General features: G+C 35.7%; 1 protein-coding gene across 5 annotated transcripts in view; it reads left to right on the top strand.

The window, feature by feature from the left end:
- Gda (guanine deaminase) overlaps positions 1-16,984 on the top strand; it is a 114,179-nt gene that overhangs the window by 61,762 nt on the left and 35,433 nt on the right. For all 5 annotated transcript variants that reach the window (XM_078047499.1, XM_078047500.1, XM_078047501.1 and 2 more), the window contains 5 exons: positions 1,382-1,409; positions 3,535-3,642; positions 5,708-5,815; positions 7,460-7,557; positions 10,446-10,513. In XM_078047499.1, the coding sequence (XP_077903625.1) occupies positions 1,382-1,409; positions 3,535-3,642; positions 5,708-5,815; positions 7,460-7,557; positions 10,446-10,513 (410 nt within the window). The remainder of the gene's footprint in view (positions 1-1,381; positions 1,410-3,534; positions 3,643-5,707; positions 5,816-7,459; positions 7,558-10,445; positions 10,514-16,984) is intronic.

Below are 16,984 nucleotides of genomic sequence, written 5' to 3'. Positions count from 1 at the left end.
AGTCTTCATGTGATTTATAATAAAATTGGAAGACAAATTAATGCATTAGTTCCTCTTCCCGTTTGCCAAGATCTCTTTGTTGGTAACCTAACTAGATGAAACTGGCATATTCCTTAAAAAAAATTTTCATGTCAACATTTGTCTATAAAGTTATGTTTTAAAGCCTCCAGGAACTTGCTGTAGGACCACTAAGGTAAATCCCTTTGTAAAATGAAGGATTTTTGTTAAAATTTACTGCTTTTCTATCCTGTATTATGGATTAGTGCTTCTCCTGAAGATTGGGTTTGGTTTTAAGTATGTGTGGCCTGCTCATTAGATTAGTTTTGGTTGTAAGTAATTTTATTGCTTGAGATCGTGGGGTTTTTATCATTTCATCTCAATACGATTGAGAAATTCTACTGATCAAATAAGTATTTTTCTTGAATAATCTTCTGTAGCTTTTCCATAGTACCTTGAGTACTTGACAAGGAATTTCATCATATTATATTCAACATCTAAGAGACATAGAAGAAAATTCTTGGATATAAATCTTTACCCCAAAATAACCTATCCTGATGCAAGTTTTTAGAAGCCCAACTTTGTTTCCATTCCCTGGGCCTCTCTCACTTTCAGTGTGTCCCCTGAAAAGGAAGACAGAGGGTGCTGCAAGCTCATGAAGGGGAGAAAGGTCCCACCTTCCCTTTAGCCCTGGGTGTGTGCTCAACTCCTTTATTCATTGTTGTAAACCTTAATTCATGTTTTATTTGGAAGAAAAAGTATACCAGAAGAAAGGAAATTATAGCTAGTAAACTTTTCCAGCCAGAGCAGAAGGAGCTATTCCGTAGGCTTTATTTACACTTGTCACCATGTGTCCCATTCACTGCATGCTTTATAGCCACCTCTGGTCTATTTCTTACTCCAATATCCACTCTCCCCCAACAAGACTGTGCCCTTGGGAATAAATGGTGATATCATGTGAGTGAGTAGCTTCCACTTTAGAGGAATTAGCAGTGGAGAATCCCATAGCTTCTAAATGCTTCCAGGTGCACAGGACGCCATGCTGGTAATATCCATGGAGCACAACATATTGCAATATTCCCCCACACAGAGTTGGAGCTGGTAGAACAGCTTGAGTGCTATGGGAATACTCATGAGCAGCCCAACTGATGCTAGATGATAACATCACATTTCCCTGTGATTTTGCCTCCCATCTTTGGCTGCAAATGAGAGAGCAGAGTAATTACTACTTATTAATCTTTAATTGGTGGTGGTGAAACATGTGCAGCATTAGAAATGTTTGCATGGAAATTAGGACATGTAAGTATCTTGTTTTCACCCTTTTAAAACATTTATTTGAAAATGTTTAAATTTTTCTAAATTCCCATTTGTTACTTCATTTCAGATTTGTGTCAGAAATGCTTCAAAGGAATGTAAGTAAAAGTGTTCACAGCTTGAGTTTGAATTACCTTTCTATTCATCTTTATTAAATTGTTTGATAGATTTTGGTCCATGTGCATTTGGTTTATTCCAAGCATAAAGAAGTATTTCCTTACAACCTTAAATTGTTGTCACAGAGGATCTGTCAATCCAACTCATTGAGGTCAAGCATTTTTAAGATTTTAAAATATTTTTAAAATTTTAAAACAGTTGAAAATGAAGACTGCACATATTTAAAGTGCACAATGTGATGGTTTGATATGTGCATACAATTGTTTAATGATGTTCACAATCAAATTAATTAACACATCCATTATCACCTGACCTGTACGGTAGATCCAAGAAACTGTTCATCTTATAACTGAAAATTTGTACCCTTTGAACTCTATCTCCTGCTTCTGGATATATATGTAAAGGAAATATAATCAGTATGTTAAAGAGATATCTGTACCCCCATTTTATTACAGTGTTATTCACTATAGTCAAGATATGGAAAGAACCTAAGTGTCCATGGATCAATGAGTGTATAAAAAATGCAATGCGACTTATATGTGTGTATGCACACACACACACACACACACACACACACACACACACACACACACTATATCCAGTGATTAAAAAGTAAAAGAATTCTGCCATTTGGTTCAGAATAGATAAATATGTAGAATGTTATATTAAGTGGAATGTGGCAGATCCAGAAAGATAGATACCACATGAACTTATTTATTTGTGAAATCCAAGAAGTTGAATTCTTAGAAACAAAATTTGGGCATTTTTTTTTTTTTGCTTTTTACTGAAGGCTTATGCAACACTGCTCAACACTGTGTTTTGTTTAAGACACAATTTTGAAATCAGAATCTGTTAATTGATTTTAGTGGGTTTAATTGATCGCTATTCAGATATGTGAAAGTTGTAAAGTTTGCTTTATTCTTACAATTGCATATACTTTTCTTGGCTCCCAAAGCCCTTGCTTACGTGCAACAGAAAAACTACATTTAGTAAGCTGGGTAAATTCCATCCTATGTCCCCTAAGCTTTTAGTGGACCTCAAGTATGAAAATCTCAGTCACTGCCCAGTTGAGAGTCACCATCTCAAGGCAACTTTCCCATTCTTGGTGGTTTTCCTTCTCCTCTGGGACCTTTCACTTTCACAGGACTGGTCTCTCGAAATGGGGGAGAGGATTTCATGATACGGGCAGATGAGTAGAACCTGGAAGCTATGGGACTGTTTGGTGGCTACCTCACTACTGCTTCTGGTCACTTGCACACCCTGGTCTGGTCTAAAACGCAACCATTGTTCAGCCCCAGTGCCCTGGCCACTGCTGCCTTCTTCTCTGTGTGACCAGTCAGCGAGGCACCCCCTTTGCAGTGCCCTGGCCTTGGTGAACCCAGGCAGACAATGCTACTTCCTGCCTCTACCGCAGCAGGTCGGTTCATGGCTCCAGGGGATAATTTCTTAGACTGGCAAGCCTGGCCCTTCCCTTACCATATTTTATGATCTCAATGGAACACATAGGATTCCTCAGAGTTTCTTCCAATTTAACCTTGGGAGTCTTAGGTGGAACTTTGTAGATCCTTATCCCCACCAACACTCTATGAGTGCTTCTCTCTCTCCCAGCCTTTTTCTTCTGGTGGCACCAGGGCTGCTCCTGCCTGAGAATAGTTCTCAGGGAGCTTGGAGCCAGCACATTCCTCAAGGTGTAGAAAGAGGAATAGGCTGGGGGCACACTTGCCGTCTCCCTAGTACTCTCCTTTAAAGAACTTCTCTTTCTGCCTCCAGTGCTCTTCATAAAGGTCATTCACTCTAGACTTCATCTTTGCACATTGATGTGAGGAAAGGAGAAGAGAGGGGAGGGGAAGAGATGGGAAGGGAGAAGAGGAGTGTCTGTCATTTGGGACAGAGTCCTCTTCTTCTGAACTTGGTGCTGAAGAGCATACTGTAGTCTCAATGGTGAGATGTTTCCATGAAACCCAGCGCCTCCACCAACTTTTAGAATCAGGGTCTGTCCTAAAAAATGAAGTCAAGTCACCTTGCTATCAAATATGCATTTTCAAATATGCTACATGTTTATAATATCCATATTTTCCTTATCAATTTTTTTTTTGTCATTTCCAGTATGTTAGAGTGAAGCCCATAGTGACACCACGTTTTTCCCTTTCCTGCTCTGAGACTTTGATGGGTGAACTTGGCAACATCGCTAAAACCCATGATTTGCACATTCAGGTAGGTATCTTTTGTTTGTGCCTCTGTCCTGACCAGCAAGGTTTTTCAGTACTCTAAATCATAATTTCTATTTTTTTTCTACTGAGATCTCCTAGAGTCAAGTCATATCAGGGCAGGAAATGCCCTTACAGAATGTCACCTAATCCACTTCTTTAATTTTGCAAGTAAGAAGCCTGAAGTTCCTTTTATTCCCAATGTTCTTCCATCAGTCTTCAAGAGACAAACACATCTTGATAAGGACGATCAATGACAAACTGGTTACTTATTCTCTGTAGAATACACAAAATTTAATGCCTTTATTTCCTACTTCTCTTTTATTTGATACTTTCTCAGTGTTCCATATCTTCATTCTTGGAGGAACCAGCTATTATTGGAAAACCAAAAAGAACCTAATTTCCACTTTACAAAAATGCATTTAAAAGCCCTTTTGTTCTTAGTTTCTAATTTAAAATCAGGAACAAAAAAAAGTAAATCTTACTTTGTCATTAAGTTGTTGCAATTTAGGAATAACACTTTTAAAACCTAACAGCTGGGTTAAAATTGGGAGCTTCCCCTCCCCCATTCAGACTTAATTACACGCTACACTAAAATTTCTCCTCTTAAGAAATGACTATCTTATAGGAAAGGTCAAGTTGGGCAAAGGCAATACATTGATTCTTTGCCATTTTAGGTTTTTTTTTTTTTTAAAGATCTATCTTAAGTCCCATTAACTAGTCTCATCTTCCCCATTATTAATACTATTATTATTTGTGATCTATAAGATTTGAGTTTTGGATTCAATCTCACATAATAATCTCCTGGAGACATAACATTCAAAATTTAGATGATGTTTCTACTTTGGAAACAGAATACTTCTCTTTCTCAAAGAATAAAATACAAATGACATTTAAAATTATATGAAAAAAATTAAATGAGAAAAACTCACATTTTTCAAAATGACCTGTATCGTCTGGTTGTCCTGTCTTCTTTTCCTATGCCAATGTATTTTATTTGTCTGTTTCCTCAAGAATGGGAATAGATCTCTCTCTCTAAGTAGAATAGCTATTTTAGAAAATCATTTTAAAAATTGTCTGGCTATGTATATTCTACCTTACACACAGAGAGCAATGACATTGCATTTTCTCATGAGTTATTTCCTATAATATATACTTATAACCAATTGATGTGAAATGATTGTTGTTTTAGGCTTGGGACTGGGGTGGTTACTCTACAGTCTAGCATCTTAAGACTTTTGTGGTACCTTGGAGAAGAATTGGTGTGGGAGTCCCAGACTCACTTGTTTTGCTTGCTTTGAATTCTTATTGACTTATTCTCTATGACTGCAGGATTGTCCAGCTCAGTTATTTCCAAACTGTTTTCTGCTGCAGAACTCATTCAGAAAGCCAACAAAGGAGACAGATTGGAGTCAGGGTCCCAGGGTCCCAATGCTGCTTCGTTCTGAACCTGTTTATGCCTTCCACATAATGGATTGCTATGGATTGTCAAACATAAAACCTGACTAAAATATTCACAGCTAAAAGAATTTGGAAAATCACTTATCTAGAGTTTTTCCTTAAGAGACGAGAAAATAGAGACTCAAAGAAAAGAAGGCTTGCCGTAAGACACATAATCAGGGTCAGAAGTTGGGCTAAAACTCAACTCTCAATTTTCTTATGAGTGAACCATGCTGTTGAACTCTTGCTTAAAAGTCAACACCAGAAGAGAAAAATTAGTATAAGCAGCAAGGATCTTGACTGTCTTAAAGGAGATCTTTGCATTTTTTTCTTGCTACAGTTTGGAATTTGAAAAGACTTGGTTAGAAAAATTTGCCTTGAGATGACACATGTGCATGCACAAACACATACACACACACACACACACACCATGTTCATGCTATTCCATTTGTCCTATATTGGTGTATATGATGCATATAATTGTTTTAAATAAAGCTCATGCACAGTCTTTGTTGTCCATTGATAAGGTTCCTTATACAGCAAGTAGAAACCAGCACACCATTTTGAGGCAGGAAATAGAATTTCTATTATTTTTCTGGAAAAAAATGAAAATATTATTTTTTTTCTTTTAGAGCCATATAAGTGAAAATTGTGATGAAGTTGAAGCTGTGAAAAACTTATATCCCAATTATAAACACTACACAGATGTTTATGATAGAAACAATCTTCTGACAAATAAGGTAAATGATGTATTATGGTGCAATCTAAGTAAATGCACACATTTACCAAACCAGAGTAAAGCCCAATGTTTGTGTGTCTGTGTATAGCTAAATATGGACATGAAGCTGCCTCTCAGTAGATAAATTTAAAGGCTTTGTTTGAGGGTGGGAATGTCATTGGTCCAAGGACACTTGGACAGCTCCATTAAGATGTAAATGTGCCTTTCTTTAAGTCAGCAGATGCATTTCTAAGGATCCTTTGTGTAAGAACTATGAATAGGGATATTAAATTACATATGAAAGTTTTAAAAGGGGTATCAGGAGGGCATTGGTTGCATTATAGAACATATATAATTAGAATTTTGTTCAACATCCACAAAGAATGAAGTGTCCAGGCTTACAAGGAAGAATGTGCAATCCAGTTTGATGCATGTGCGTGTATTAAGGAATACATTCTCACCTGCAAAAAACTAGCTGGAAGACACATATTGAATGTTGAAAATGATTCTTCCTGAGGGAGAAAGCAGAGCTTTCTACTTGTTATTTTAAAGTTCTGAGATTTGAAAAAAATGAGTATGTATTAATTTAATAATTAATTAAAGTTAATATAAGTGACTAGAGACCTCATTACAATAATAAACCCTTTGGCCTTGACCTTCAAGCAAATATACAAACTGCAGGTAGATTTTATTGCAGCAAATAATTTCTTTGTTACTATGTGAATGGAGATGATTCAAAAGGTTAACACTCTGCATAAATCATGTAAATGCTATATCATAATTTTCATCCTTCTTTACATATATTTCCTTATAATTAATAAATTAAACTTCAGTTTGCATGTTAATTTTATTTGCACAGAGGTTGAGAAAGTTTTATTTAAATTATAAGTCTGTGGTCACTGTACCATGCCTCCCAAAGGAGAAAGATATTTAGATATAGGTTTTATACTGGGGAAAAATATAATCTTGAAAGTAAAGTCTTTCAAGAAAACACACAAATATTACCAAGACTGAAAATCGAAAGATATTTCATATGTGTTTGGTACCTGCTTTCTTGGACCAATTTTGCCTTCTGAATTAATGCTTATTAGATAGTACATTCCCTAATTTTTATGAAAAATGTAAAATGGGTGAGTTAAAAATTATTTGATGGTATCAAGATAGTTGCCTATATTAAAACTGAAAAGAAATAAAGAACAATTTTTTGCAGGGTAACTTTCACAGCTTTCATGTGCTGAGGAGGGAAAACTTCTAGAAAGTTCTGGTGAATATAGCTCTATAGGTAGCTCACCACATAGACTTAGAAAAGAAAGCAGCAGTTTGACAATTTTCTAAAGTAGAAATAATAGAATCATAATTCCTCAAATTGGTTGGACACTCTATGCTGTAGATCATCTCTATAAACCCTCATTATTTTATGGATCAACCAAAAGAAATGCAAGTGAAATTCATGAATTTGCGGAGACTTTTGCATTACAATGTTTTACAGGCCTTTTCTGAAGTCTAAGATTTATACCTAGGGATTTTGTACAGTTGCAACTGTTCTTATAAAGATGGTGACCACCAGTCAAAGCTTCTATTTCTCCCTATACTATCTTGTTTTGCGTCAGTACTGATGTAAGCATTTTTGAATGATAAACTCCATGTAGGACAATCTTCTCTCCAGACAGTGATGGCGCATGGCTGCTACCTTTCTGCAGAAGAACTTAACATCTTCAATGAACGAGGAGCGTCCATCTCACATTGTCCCAATTCTAATTTATCGTGAGTAGGCAATAATTGCTTGCAAGATTATGAATGTGCATGTTGCATTTTGGCAGTCAGAAGCCTTTGTTCTCTCAGTCGTTCATTCCTCCAGGATCTGTCTTATATTTATGTTTTAGTGGGACAGGAACTAGATAAATGGACATTTGCCTATATTGTAGTGGAGGAAAAGAAGAATATATAAAAGAGGACTTTTTTTTTTTTGCAGAGAATGCATTTGAAAACACATCTCCTAAAATCTCTGAAATGTGCATAAAAAATGAATAATGGGAAATACAACAGAAATTCAGGATTTAGAGCCGGGGACTGTAAGAATGCACATGGCAGTCAGTGTCCCAGGGAGGCAGTGTTGACACATTTTGGAGCTCTGGAGTCAGGAGGAAGTGCAGTGCAGTAGAAGCCAATGTTCCACAGTGTGCTGGATCTGACAGGGTACTGGCTCACATAGGGCAGCCCAGGAGGGACCTTTTCCTTTTGTCATTCCCTAGAATACAAAACATTTTTATAAGATGGTCTTAACCTTTTGAAAGATTATGAATTCATAAGTGATTCAGATGACTTCTGGCTTGTATCTCTGGGGAAAAAAAACATAAACATAAAAATGTTGCATCCATTTTCAGTAAATTAATAGATCCCATGACGGGGACCAGTGGATACTAGGTTAAAAATCCATGCTTGCACAAGTTTTTTAAAGAAGTGATCTTAGAGAGTACCATTATAGAAGTAATACAAGAGGAAGTCAGTAAGAAATGCATCATCAAGCGGGTTATCACTATGGATTCCTGAAGTTTAATTCTTTGAGAAATCTCAGGGAGTGAGTATATAAACAATAGTGATTAGGAGAGGGCTGTTGATGGGGGTGAAGAACCATTAACTCTCTGGAACTTCTGACCATCCCCAAACAAGGGCAGAGAGGACTTTACTAGTAGGAGAAGTTCCTTGGCAAGGGTTGGAGTTGTTGACAGTTGGAAGCTTAGGGACTTCGCAAATGGCACAAGTATGTGTCAGTGGCAGTATGTGAAGGGGACTTAGAGCCACAGGACATTTTTCTGGACTGTTTTGAGGAGTTTTAAGATATAGTCACATGGTAGGGAATCTTCCCTCTGTAACCTAAATTATGGTCTAGTGACCCCATGTGAGAAGAATTACCATCCTGTGTTTGAATGCACAACATACTCTAAATGAAAACTCATCCAGTTTTGCAAATTGGGATGTGAAGTTAAATTTCTGAAGGAAACATTTTTGCTTAAATACCATTCTCCAAAAAATTTGAGAGGTTTATTGTGTGTTTACTGGAGTTTTGGAATGTGCATTTTTGAGCAGACTAGTTTGGCCTTTGCATCTTCTTGGACTTCTAAGGATGTGCTTTAGTTTCTCTTATTAGACAGGCAGCACATCTATTAAGCTCAGAGTCATGAGGTCCACAATTCAGCCCAGAAATTGTCTCTCCTAGTTGCTGCACTCTCAGAGGCAGCATTTGAAATTTCAGACCCAGATTCACCAGACTGCATCCCTTTTCTAGTTGTTCCCACCTGTCATTTATCTTGAGAGTGAAGGAGAGTAATGGGGTAATACTTTTTCTCACCTATCATAATCCGACCCTCCATAACAAAAGAGAGACAAATTTAACAAATTTATTTAACCAAAGTTTTACATGCATGGAAGGTTTTAGAATAAAAAAATCAAAAGATATAGAGAACTTTCTCTATTTTTATGCTTTGATTTGATGAAGCACAGATAGCCATTTAGGAACATAATTGGACAAAAAGGATTTGATCTAATGCTAAGAGGCTGAGTGGGAAACCCAGTGAGCTCTGCTGGGCAGGTTCTTCTTGGCTTCTCTGTGTAGTATTTTTTCCCTTCCAAGTATGGGGCAGGATCCTTTCTGAAGTGAGGGTCTTATGACCTTCTATCGAACAAAGCAGGTCAGACAATTTCTCCATGGCCAGCTTCAAAAGAGAAAATCAGGGGAAGAGTAATATTTCTAGGCTTTATGGCTTACTTTGAAGAATGGGGGTTCTAGCTTCTGATTCACTTTTGGAAAGAGAAATTTTAGTTTCTGTTTTAGTGCCAGGGATCCAATGATTTACACCCTCTAGGCCTAAGAAATTCTAGTTTCTATGGATTGTCTTGTGGAAAAGAAAGGGGTCAGGATTAGGTCAGAGGAAGATTTTGATTTTTGAGGTTGCTTCTTTGGGGTCTTGTTTTCTGAGGCTTAATATGAATCACTGCTTATTCAGGGTTACAAATTGTTCTGCAAGTAGAGGAAGGGCAGTGCTTTATAATTTCTATTTCCTAATATAGATGAGTGAGTCAGTTAAAAAATACTTAAGAGCCAGTTGCAGGGGTGCACACCTTTAATCCCAGAGAGCTGAGAAACTAAGGCAGGAAGATGGCAAGTTTGAGGCCACCCTTGGCAATTTTGTGAAGCCCTTTCTCAAAATAAAAACTAAAAAAGGGCTAGAGTATAGCTCAGTGGTAAAGTGCCACTGGGTTCAATCCTGAGCAATCCTTGTTCCCCGCCCCTCTCCCATCACCACCACCAAATTTAATATTGATAAGACTTTTGGACTCATTGTAAGGTTTAACTTCTTCATTTATTCTTTTCATATAAGTGATTCTCCACTTTCCCTTTATCTCTTGATGCTTTGTATCTTCCTGAGATTAACTTCAGCTCTTGATGATGCTTTGTACTCCAGGACTCAGATGGCCTGGTTTGACTGTGTATTTGTGTCAGCCTGAGAGATGATCCGGTGGGAAACGCCATTTTCAGTGATATCGCTTTTCATTATTATTAAGTGACTTTCAGTGATATCGCCATTTTCAGTGATATCGCTTTTCATTATTATTAAGTGACCTTCCATTGTTGGAATCTTCTCTCTCCACAGGCTCAGCAGTGGCTTTCTCAATGTGCTTGAGGTCCTGAAACATGAAGTGAAGATAGGGCTGGGGACAGGTCAGTATTTCACTGGTGAAAGTGTGGCATTGGTCAATCAGCAAATAACTTTTGATGGGCTGGGGATGTGGCTCAAGCGATAGCGCGCTCGCCTGGCATGTGTGAGGCCCTGGTTCCATCCTCAGCACCATATACAAACAAAGATGTTTTGTCCGCCGAAAACTTAAAATAAATAAATAAATATTAAAGATTCTCTCAAAAAAAAAAAAACCCTTTTGATGCAACTAATTTGCAGATAACAGTTTTATGTTTAAGAATCATGAATTTGATTGGTAGTGATGTCTTATTAAGTATCTAACTGAATAGTGAGGTTGGAAGTAATGGGAACTTGTCTGTGAAGAGAGATGTTTCTATGACATTAAACCCTGAAAGCCATTAACCCTGTTTGTGGTTTAGAGGTTAGGCGATAAAGTACCATTGCTTCTAAAGTATTTTAAAGGTTCTTGATTTCCCCCACCCTTATTGTTTTGGCCTTCTGGCTAGGTTTTAATAAGGTTATTAAAAGGTTGGATTTTGTGTGTGTGTATGTGTGTGTGTGTGTGTGTGTGTGTATGTGTGTGTGTGTGTGTGTATGTGTTTTCAGTAACTTCATCATCAAATACTGTCTCATAAGAAAATGTATTTGACTTTGCCAGAGTGAGCAAGGTCAGATTCCATCTTTGCCAACTTCGAGAACTCTGAGACACTATAAGAACGAGCTTTGCTTTTAACCCTTGTTTGGCCAAAATGGGACTCCTGGTTTTCGACAGGTAGTCTGATGCTCACCCAGCTGAAGGACATTCTACGTGGCAGCTGGGTTAGCAATGCACTCTTTCTTTACAATGCATTTTAATTGTTTTTCCTGAGTGTGTGCACTGCTGCTCACTTAGAAAATGAGAGTCAGCCTAAACGTCTAGGCATCCACTGTGAGCCTTCTTTAATTACTGTGTGTGACCGAACTAAAAATTTTTTAAAGGGAGATGAAATTGGGCACAAGAGGTTATTTTTCTAAAACTTTTAAAATAGACACATAAAATGGTACATATTAATGGGGTGTACTGTGATATATATACCCATGGATATATTGTATGATATTTAAATTAGGATAAGCATATCTGTCTTCTGAAACAGTTATTATATCTTTATGGTGAAAATATTCAAAATCCTTTCTTTCAGCCTTTTGGAAATATATAGTACATTATCATTATCTATGGTCACCTTACTGTGCAACAGCACACCAGAACTTATTTCTCCTAATAATAGCTTTGTACCTACTCATTAACCTATTCCCACATCTCCCTTCCCACTACTCTCCTCAGCTTCTGGTACCCACCATTCTATCCTCAGCTTCTATTAGGTCAAGTTTTTTTTTGGATTTCACATTATGAGTGAACTTATGTTGTACTTGTCTTTCTTTTCTGTTCCTGATGCTTTTGTCTTCTTGATATTTCAGAATTTGAGGCTGAATGCATATTGAAATTGATAGTTCTCACCATTTTCTGCAACAACTCAAGTTCTAGTTTATTACAATGAGATATTTTACATCAAGCAACTAATTAGAAAAACAATAATATTCATTATTATTTTGTTAAAATTATCAAGAAAGGTATGTTAGAGATTTTTTTTCCAGTTTTACATAGAATCAAAGTAGTTAGGATTTTTAAGAATTCTAATTTAAGTCATAAAGATGTTAAAGGAAATGAATTAGTTTCTTTATTTTCACAGGAAAGTTTTAAAGGTTAGGGAAAAAAATGGCCAAGAGTTTGCTACACACTACAGTTAGTTAATATGAAAAATTTAGCAGACATAAAAAATCAGGTAGGTATTGCTCTCAATTTTTCTAGGAAAATTCCCATGATTTAAATTCATCATGCAGTTTCTTCAGTTCTTGACTGGGTTGTATCACTGTGGCTGAAAAAGCATAGGGAACATTCTGGCAAATATATTGATCAAATGTTTGCTTAAATGTGACATATTAGTGTATTAGCTTGGAGAATGTTGTTTCATTTTTGCAGTCTTTATCGCCAAAGCCACCTAGGGATCCACTATTTCCTAGATATGATGTTTATGTTATCAATTTGCCCTTTCTTTATAGAGTTTGGGAGACATTTAGCCTCATACTGTGAATAGAGAGGAAGCCCAAGAACAGTTTGTGCACCGTGTCTATAACAAATATGAGAAATCTTGACTTGCTCAAATATTAAAAACCTGCAGGAAGCCTGTCAAAAAAAGCATTGCAAAACAAGAAAAGGCAGTTTAGGAATGAGAGCAAACATCTAATAATGATCTACTTCTGATCCAGAAGAAAATTTCTAAAAATTGCCATCATCCTTAGAGTTTTAAAAGACATGACACTCTGAAAATATAGCAAATGGTGGTGAAAATACAAATTTTTCAAAGTGGAAAAAAAAAACAAAAAAATTGAAATACAAGCACGTGGACTCACACTGCTGGAGAGATGGTAAATGGTATAATCATTTTGAAGAGCGTTTTACAGTTTCTTATAAGGTTAAATATACATCTACATATAACCTAGGAATTTCACTCTTGGATATTTATCCTGGAGAAATGAACAAACATGTTTTCAAAAAGAGTTGTATAAGAATGTTTATACCTGCTGTATTCATAAAAGCTGCCACTTTGAAATAATCCAAGCATCTGTCAACAGGAGGATAGATAAAAGCAAACTGTGGTATATTCACATAATGGAATATTACTCAGAAGTTAAAAAACAAGTTACTTATACATACAAAACATGAGTACATCTCAAAAATATCTTAAGTGAAAAAAAAAGATAAAACAAGCATATACTGTATGATTTCATATGTATAAAATCCAGGGACGAACAGAACTAACCTGTGTTCACAGAAATCAGGAAGTGGTCCTAAATGTTGGAGGTGATATTAGGAAAATTAACTAGAAAAGGCCATAGGGAATTTGCTGGAGTAGTGGAAATGATTGATATCTTGGGGTTTTTTTTTTTGGAAAGGTAGTTAAAACTGTGTATAACTGTTAATATTTATTGAACTGGATATCCAAGTACTATACATTTTATAATATCTTAATTATATCTCTATTAAAGCAAGAACAAACCAATTATGTAGGCGGATACAAGAAACAGAATTGTTGCAAAAAATGAATTCAGTGATGTGGGGAGTAAAATGGAGTAAAGATCAGAAGAGGGTGTTAGAGGATGATCCATGAGGAGGGCAGAAGGCATAGTGCCAACACAGGGGCCTTCTGATGGAGGTCTTGGAGTCAATGGAACAAATAATGGAGCTTCAAGGATATTTTTTTTGAGCTTAAGAAGGAGCTATGTTGTAAGTGCTTGCCCCATTTTATGTTAAATTATACCTGAGCATGTTGTTGCACAATATTTTAATTACAAAGAACAAAAACACTTCCCAGAAACATTGATGTAGGGTGAAAAATTCAGTTGTCAACAAAACAATTAAAACAATTTTCATTCAAATGTTTTTTGCTTGCACACACAAAACCAAAGTCAAAAACGAATATGGGGGTGAAGCAGTCATTAGCTGAAAATATTATATCTGGCGAATTCTTCTTCATATATGAAGGCAACAAAATTCTCAGCTGAACAAAGCTGAGAAATCTCTCTGAATACCTTGAAAAAAATAACTAGAAAATCTATACCATTTATTTATTGGTGGGCCAAAATGAAGTGCCATTATGTGGGAAAGAAATAGAACAATGTGCATATTAAGAACAACTGGGTCCAATTTCTCTGCCACTGGCTGGCGAGGCTAGCCACCTTGACCTAGTGGCAAGTTACCTTGTCACTGAGCTTTAGTATTTGTCTCTAAAATGGAGTTGATGATAGTAGACACCTTGTAAGATTGTTTTGAGGAAAAATAAAGTTAATATGTGATCTTCTTAGAAAGATTCTTTACATAGACTAACAATTGAATACTTGTTGACTAGTATTAGGTTAAAAAATCTATACCATTTATTTACTGGTGGGCCAAAATGAAGTGCCATTATGTGAGAAAGAAATAGAACAATAAAATTTAAAGTAAAGCTGTTATCAGTTAAAGTAGAAATAAGATTAAAATGTGGAAATGATTTAAAAAAAATAAAAGCAAAAGCCCAAAATTCATCTCAACGTGTATAATGTTAAAAGTAATGTATATTAAAAAACTATCAGAATGGCAACATAAATCAGAAAGAGGCTCCTGGGTCCTGAATATATACTTGTTTTTGAAACTGAATGTCAGATCCTTCAGTTTTGATTTTATATTTTCTTTATATGATTTGTATGTCTTCAATGTTATAGAAATTTAAATAATATATGCTCTGCAAGAAATAACTTCCTAAGTACTAAAAATTCTTCTGTCTTCTGATTTTGTTAACAAAACCCAAGTTGTAGTGTCTGTGTAAGATGTACTTGGCAAGTGGCAGCCAAATTATAAGTGTATAAAACTTCTCGTCTCAGAAAAAAGTGAGTTGCATATCATATTTTGATTTTGACTTTGCAATATAAAAATGCAGGTTGTGTGGCCTTTATCCAAAATATTTGGGAACAGAAGTATTTTGGATTTCAGATTTTTTAAAAATTGGAAATATTTGCATATGTGTAATGAAATACCTTGGGTAAGGGATCCAAATCTAAACACAAAATTTATTTATGTTTCATATATAATTTATATACATAGACTGAATGTAATTTTAGACACTATTTTTGGTGTTCCTGCATTTTGGAGAGCAGCTCATCTCATGAGGTCAGGTGTGGAATTTTCCACTGTGGTGTCATCACGTTTTGGAGCATTTGAAATTTTAGATCTTTTGATTAGGAATGCTCAACCTATATTAAAGATAACTACTGGCAGAATTATGTGGAATGCCTCCTGTCTAAAATAGAAAGGATGCTTGGAAGTCAAAGCAAACATAGTAGATAACCCCAAAACAGTAATCTGAAAGAAAAATTTGAAAGTATACAACAAATTTACATAAACAATACATATAAATTCATTAAAATGAATGACCTGCATGTAGCAGTGTCTCATTTTGCAGTGATGATTGCCCATCCTGACTTGGTTTTTTCCAGTACTCCCAAAGCACTCGTTCTTTGATCTCCTTGTGGAACCCAATCCAGATTCCATTCTTTCTCAAGACCCATTATTGCCTCCCTGATTTACCCTGCTTGGATGCCTGTGGACATCACTGGAAAAATGGCTTCTGATCCCTCTTTGTGTTCACTTTGCAAAAGCCCAGGCTTTGATTCTTTTGTTGTTCCTCTTTCTCAGAGCACATACCTGGGCCTCTGGAAGGTGCTGAAGAAGCATCTCCAATGGTACAGTGCTTGCCTAGCGCGCCTGAGGCCCTGAATGTGGTCCCTATCATTGCAAAATAAAAATAAGACAAAAAAGTCACATCATAAATATATACAACTTTTGCCCATCAATTTAAAAAATAAATAAAATATACAGATTCCTGAGTTTAATCTTGATAGATAGCTCCTGAGTGAGCAGTTTCACAATGGGGTTTCAAGAGATCTGTCTAGAAGTTGACAAAGAGCCAGGTTTGGGAACCTCAGCTCTGCAGCATATTAAGAACTATGTGCATATTACTATGTGCATATTAAGAACAAGCTGGGTCCAATTTCTCTGCCACTGGCTGGCGAGGCTAGCCACCTTGACCTAGTGGCAAGTTACCTTGTCACTGTGCTTTAGTATTTGTCTCTAAAATGGAGTTGATGATGGTAGACACCTTGTAAGAGTGCTTTGAGGAAAAATAAGTAAATATGTGATCTTCTTAGAAAGATTCTTGACATAGACTAACAATTGAATACTATTTGACTAGTATTAGGTATTTGGCATTGATTTTCTTCATTTGAAATTAATTAATTTATTTCCAATTAACATGTAATGTACAAAATTGAAGAGTACTGTCTATTAACATGGATGAATAAGTTAAATGGATATAATAAAACTTTTCAGGGGAATTGAGTGATCCTTTGGAAATACTGTTCTGGTGAAAGAAAAGCATTTTCTAAAAAAAATTCCTTACAAGTTTACCTAAGGACAAATAAGACAGTTGAACATGAAATTGAGCTGCAATCTATAATTACTATTAAATAGGCAATTACTTTTGATCTTTGCAGTATATATAGGCATTAACAATTATATATGTCTACCTAGAAATGACAGAAGGAACCCTTAAGATATAAAGTGTATTTTATTAGTTATAAATGTATTTTACTCTAATAAAACTTTCTAACTCGCTTGACATTTATATGAACTCACTTAATAACTTCTATATATGTTTCTTTCAAAGATAGTGTTTCAATTGAATTATGTTTAGAGATTTCATTTAAACCACTAAAAATCTTTTTCCTCATTTAATGATGCCAACCAATATATAAAGCTAACTGAATCATCATTGCTTGTTTATTATACTAATTTCCCAAAATATATGTTTATTCTAACACTCTTTCTGCCAAATTATCTTAAAGAAGTAACTTTATTTAATTTC

Source organism: Ictidomys tridecemlineatus, chromosome 4 (assembly GCF_052094955.1).
Source record: "Ictidomys tridecemlineatus isolate mIctTri1 chromosome 4, mIctTri1.hap1, whole genome shotgun sequence".
Lineage (NCBI taxonomy): Eukaryota > Metazoa > Chordata > Mammalia > Rodentia > Sciuridae > Ictidomys > Ictidomys tridecemlineatus.
Note: the sequence above shows the minus strand (reverse complement) of the source record. Positions and strands in the feature narration are given on the sequence as shown.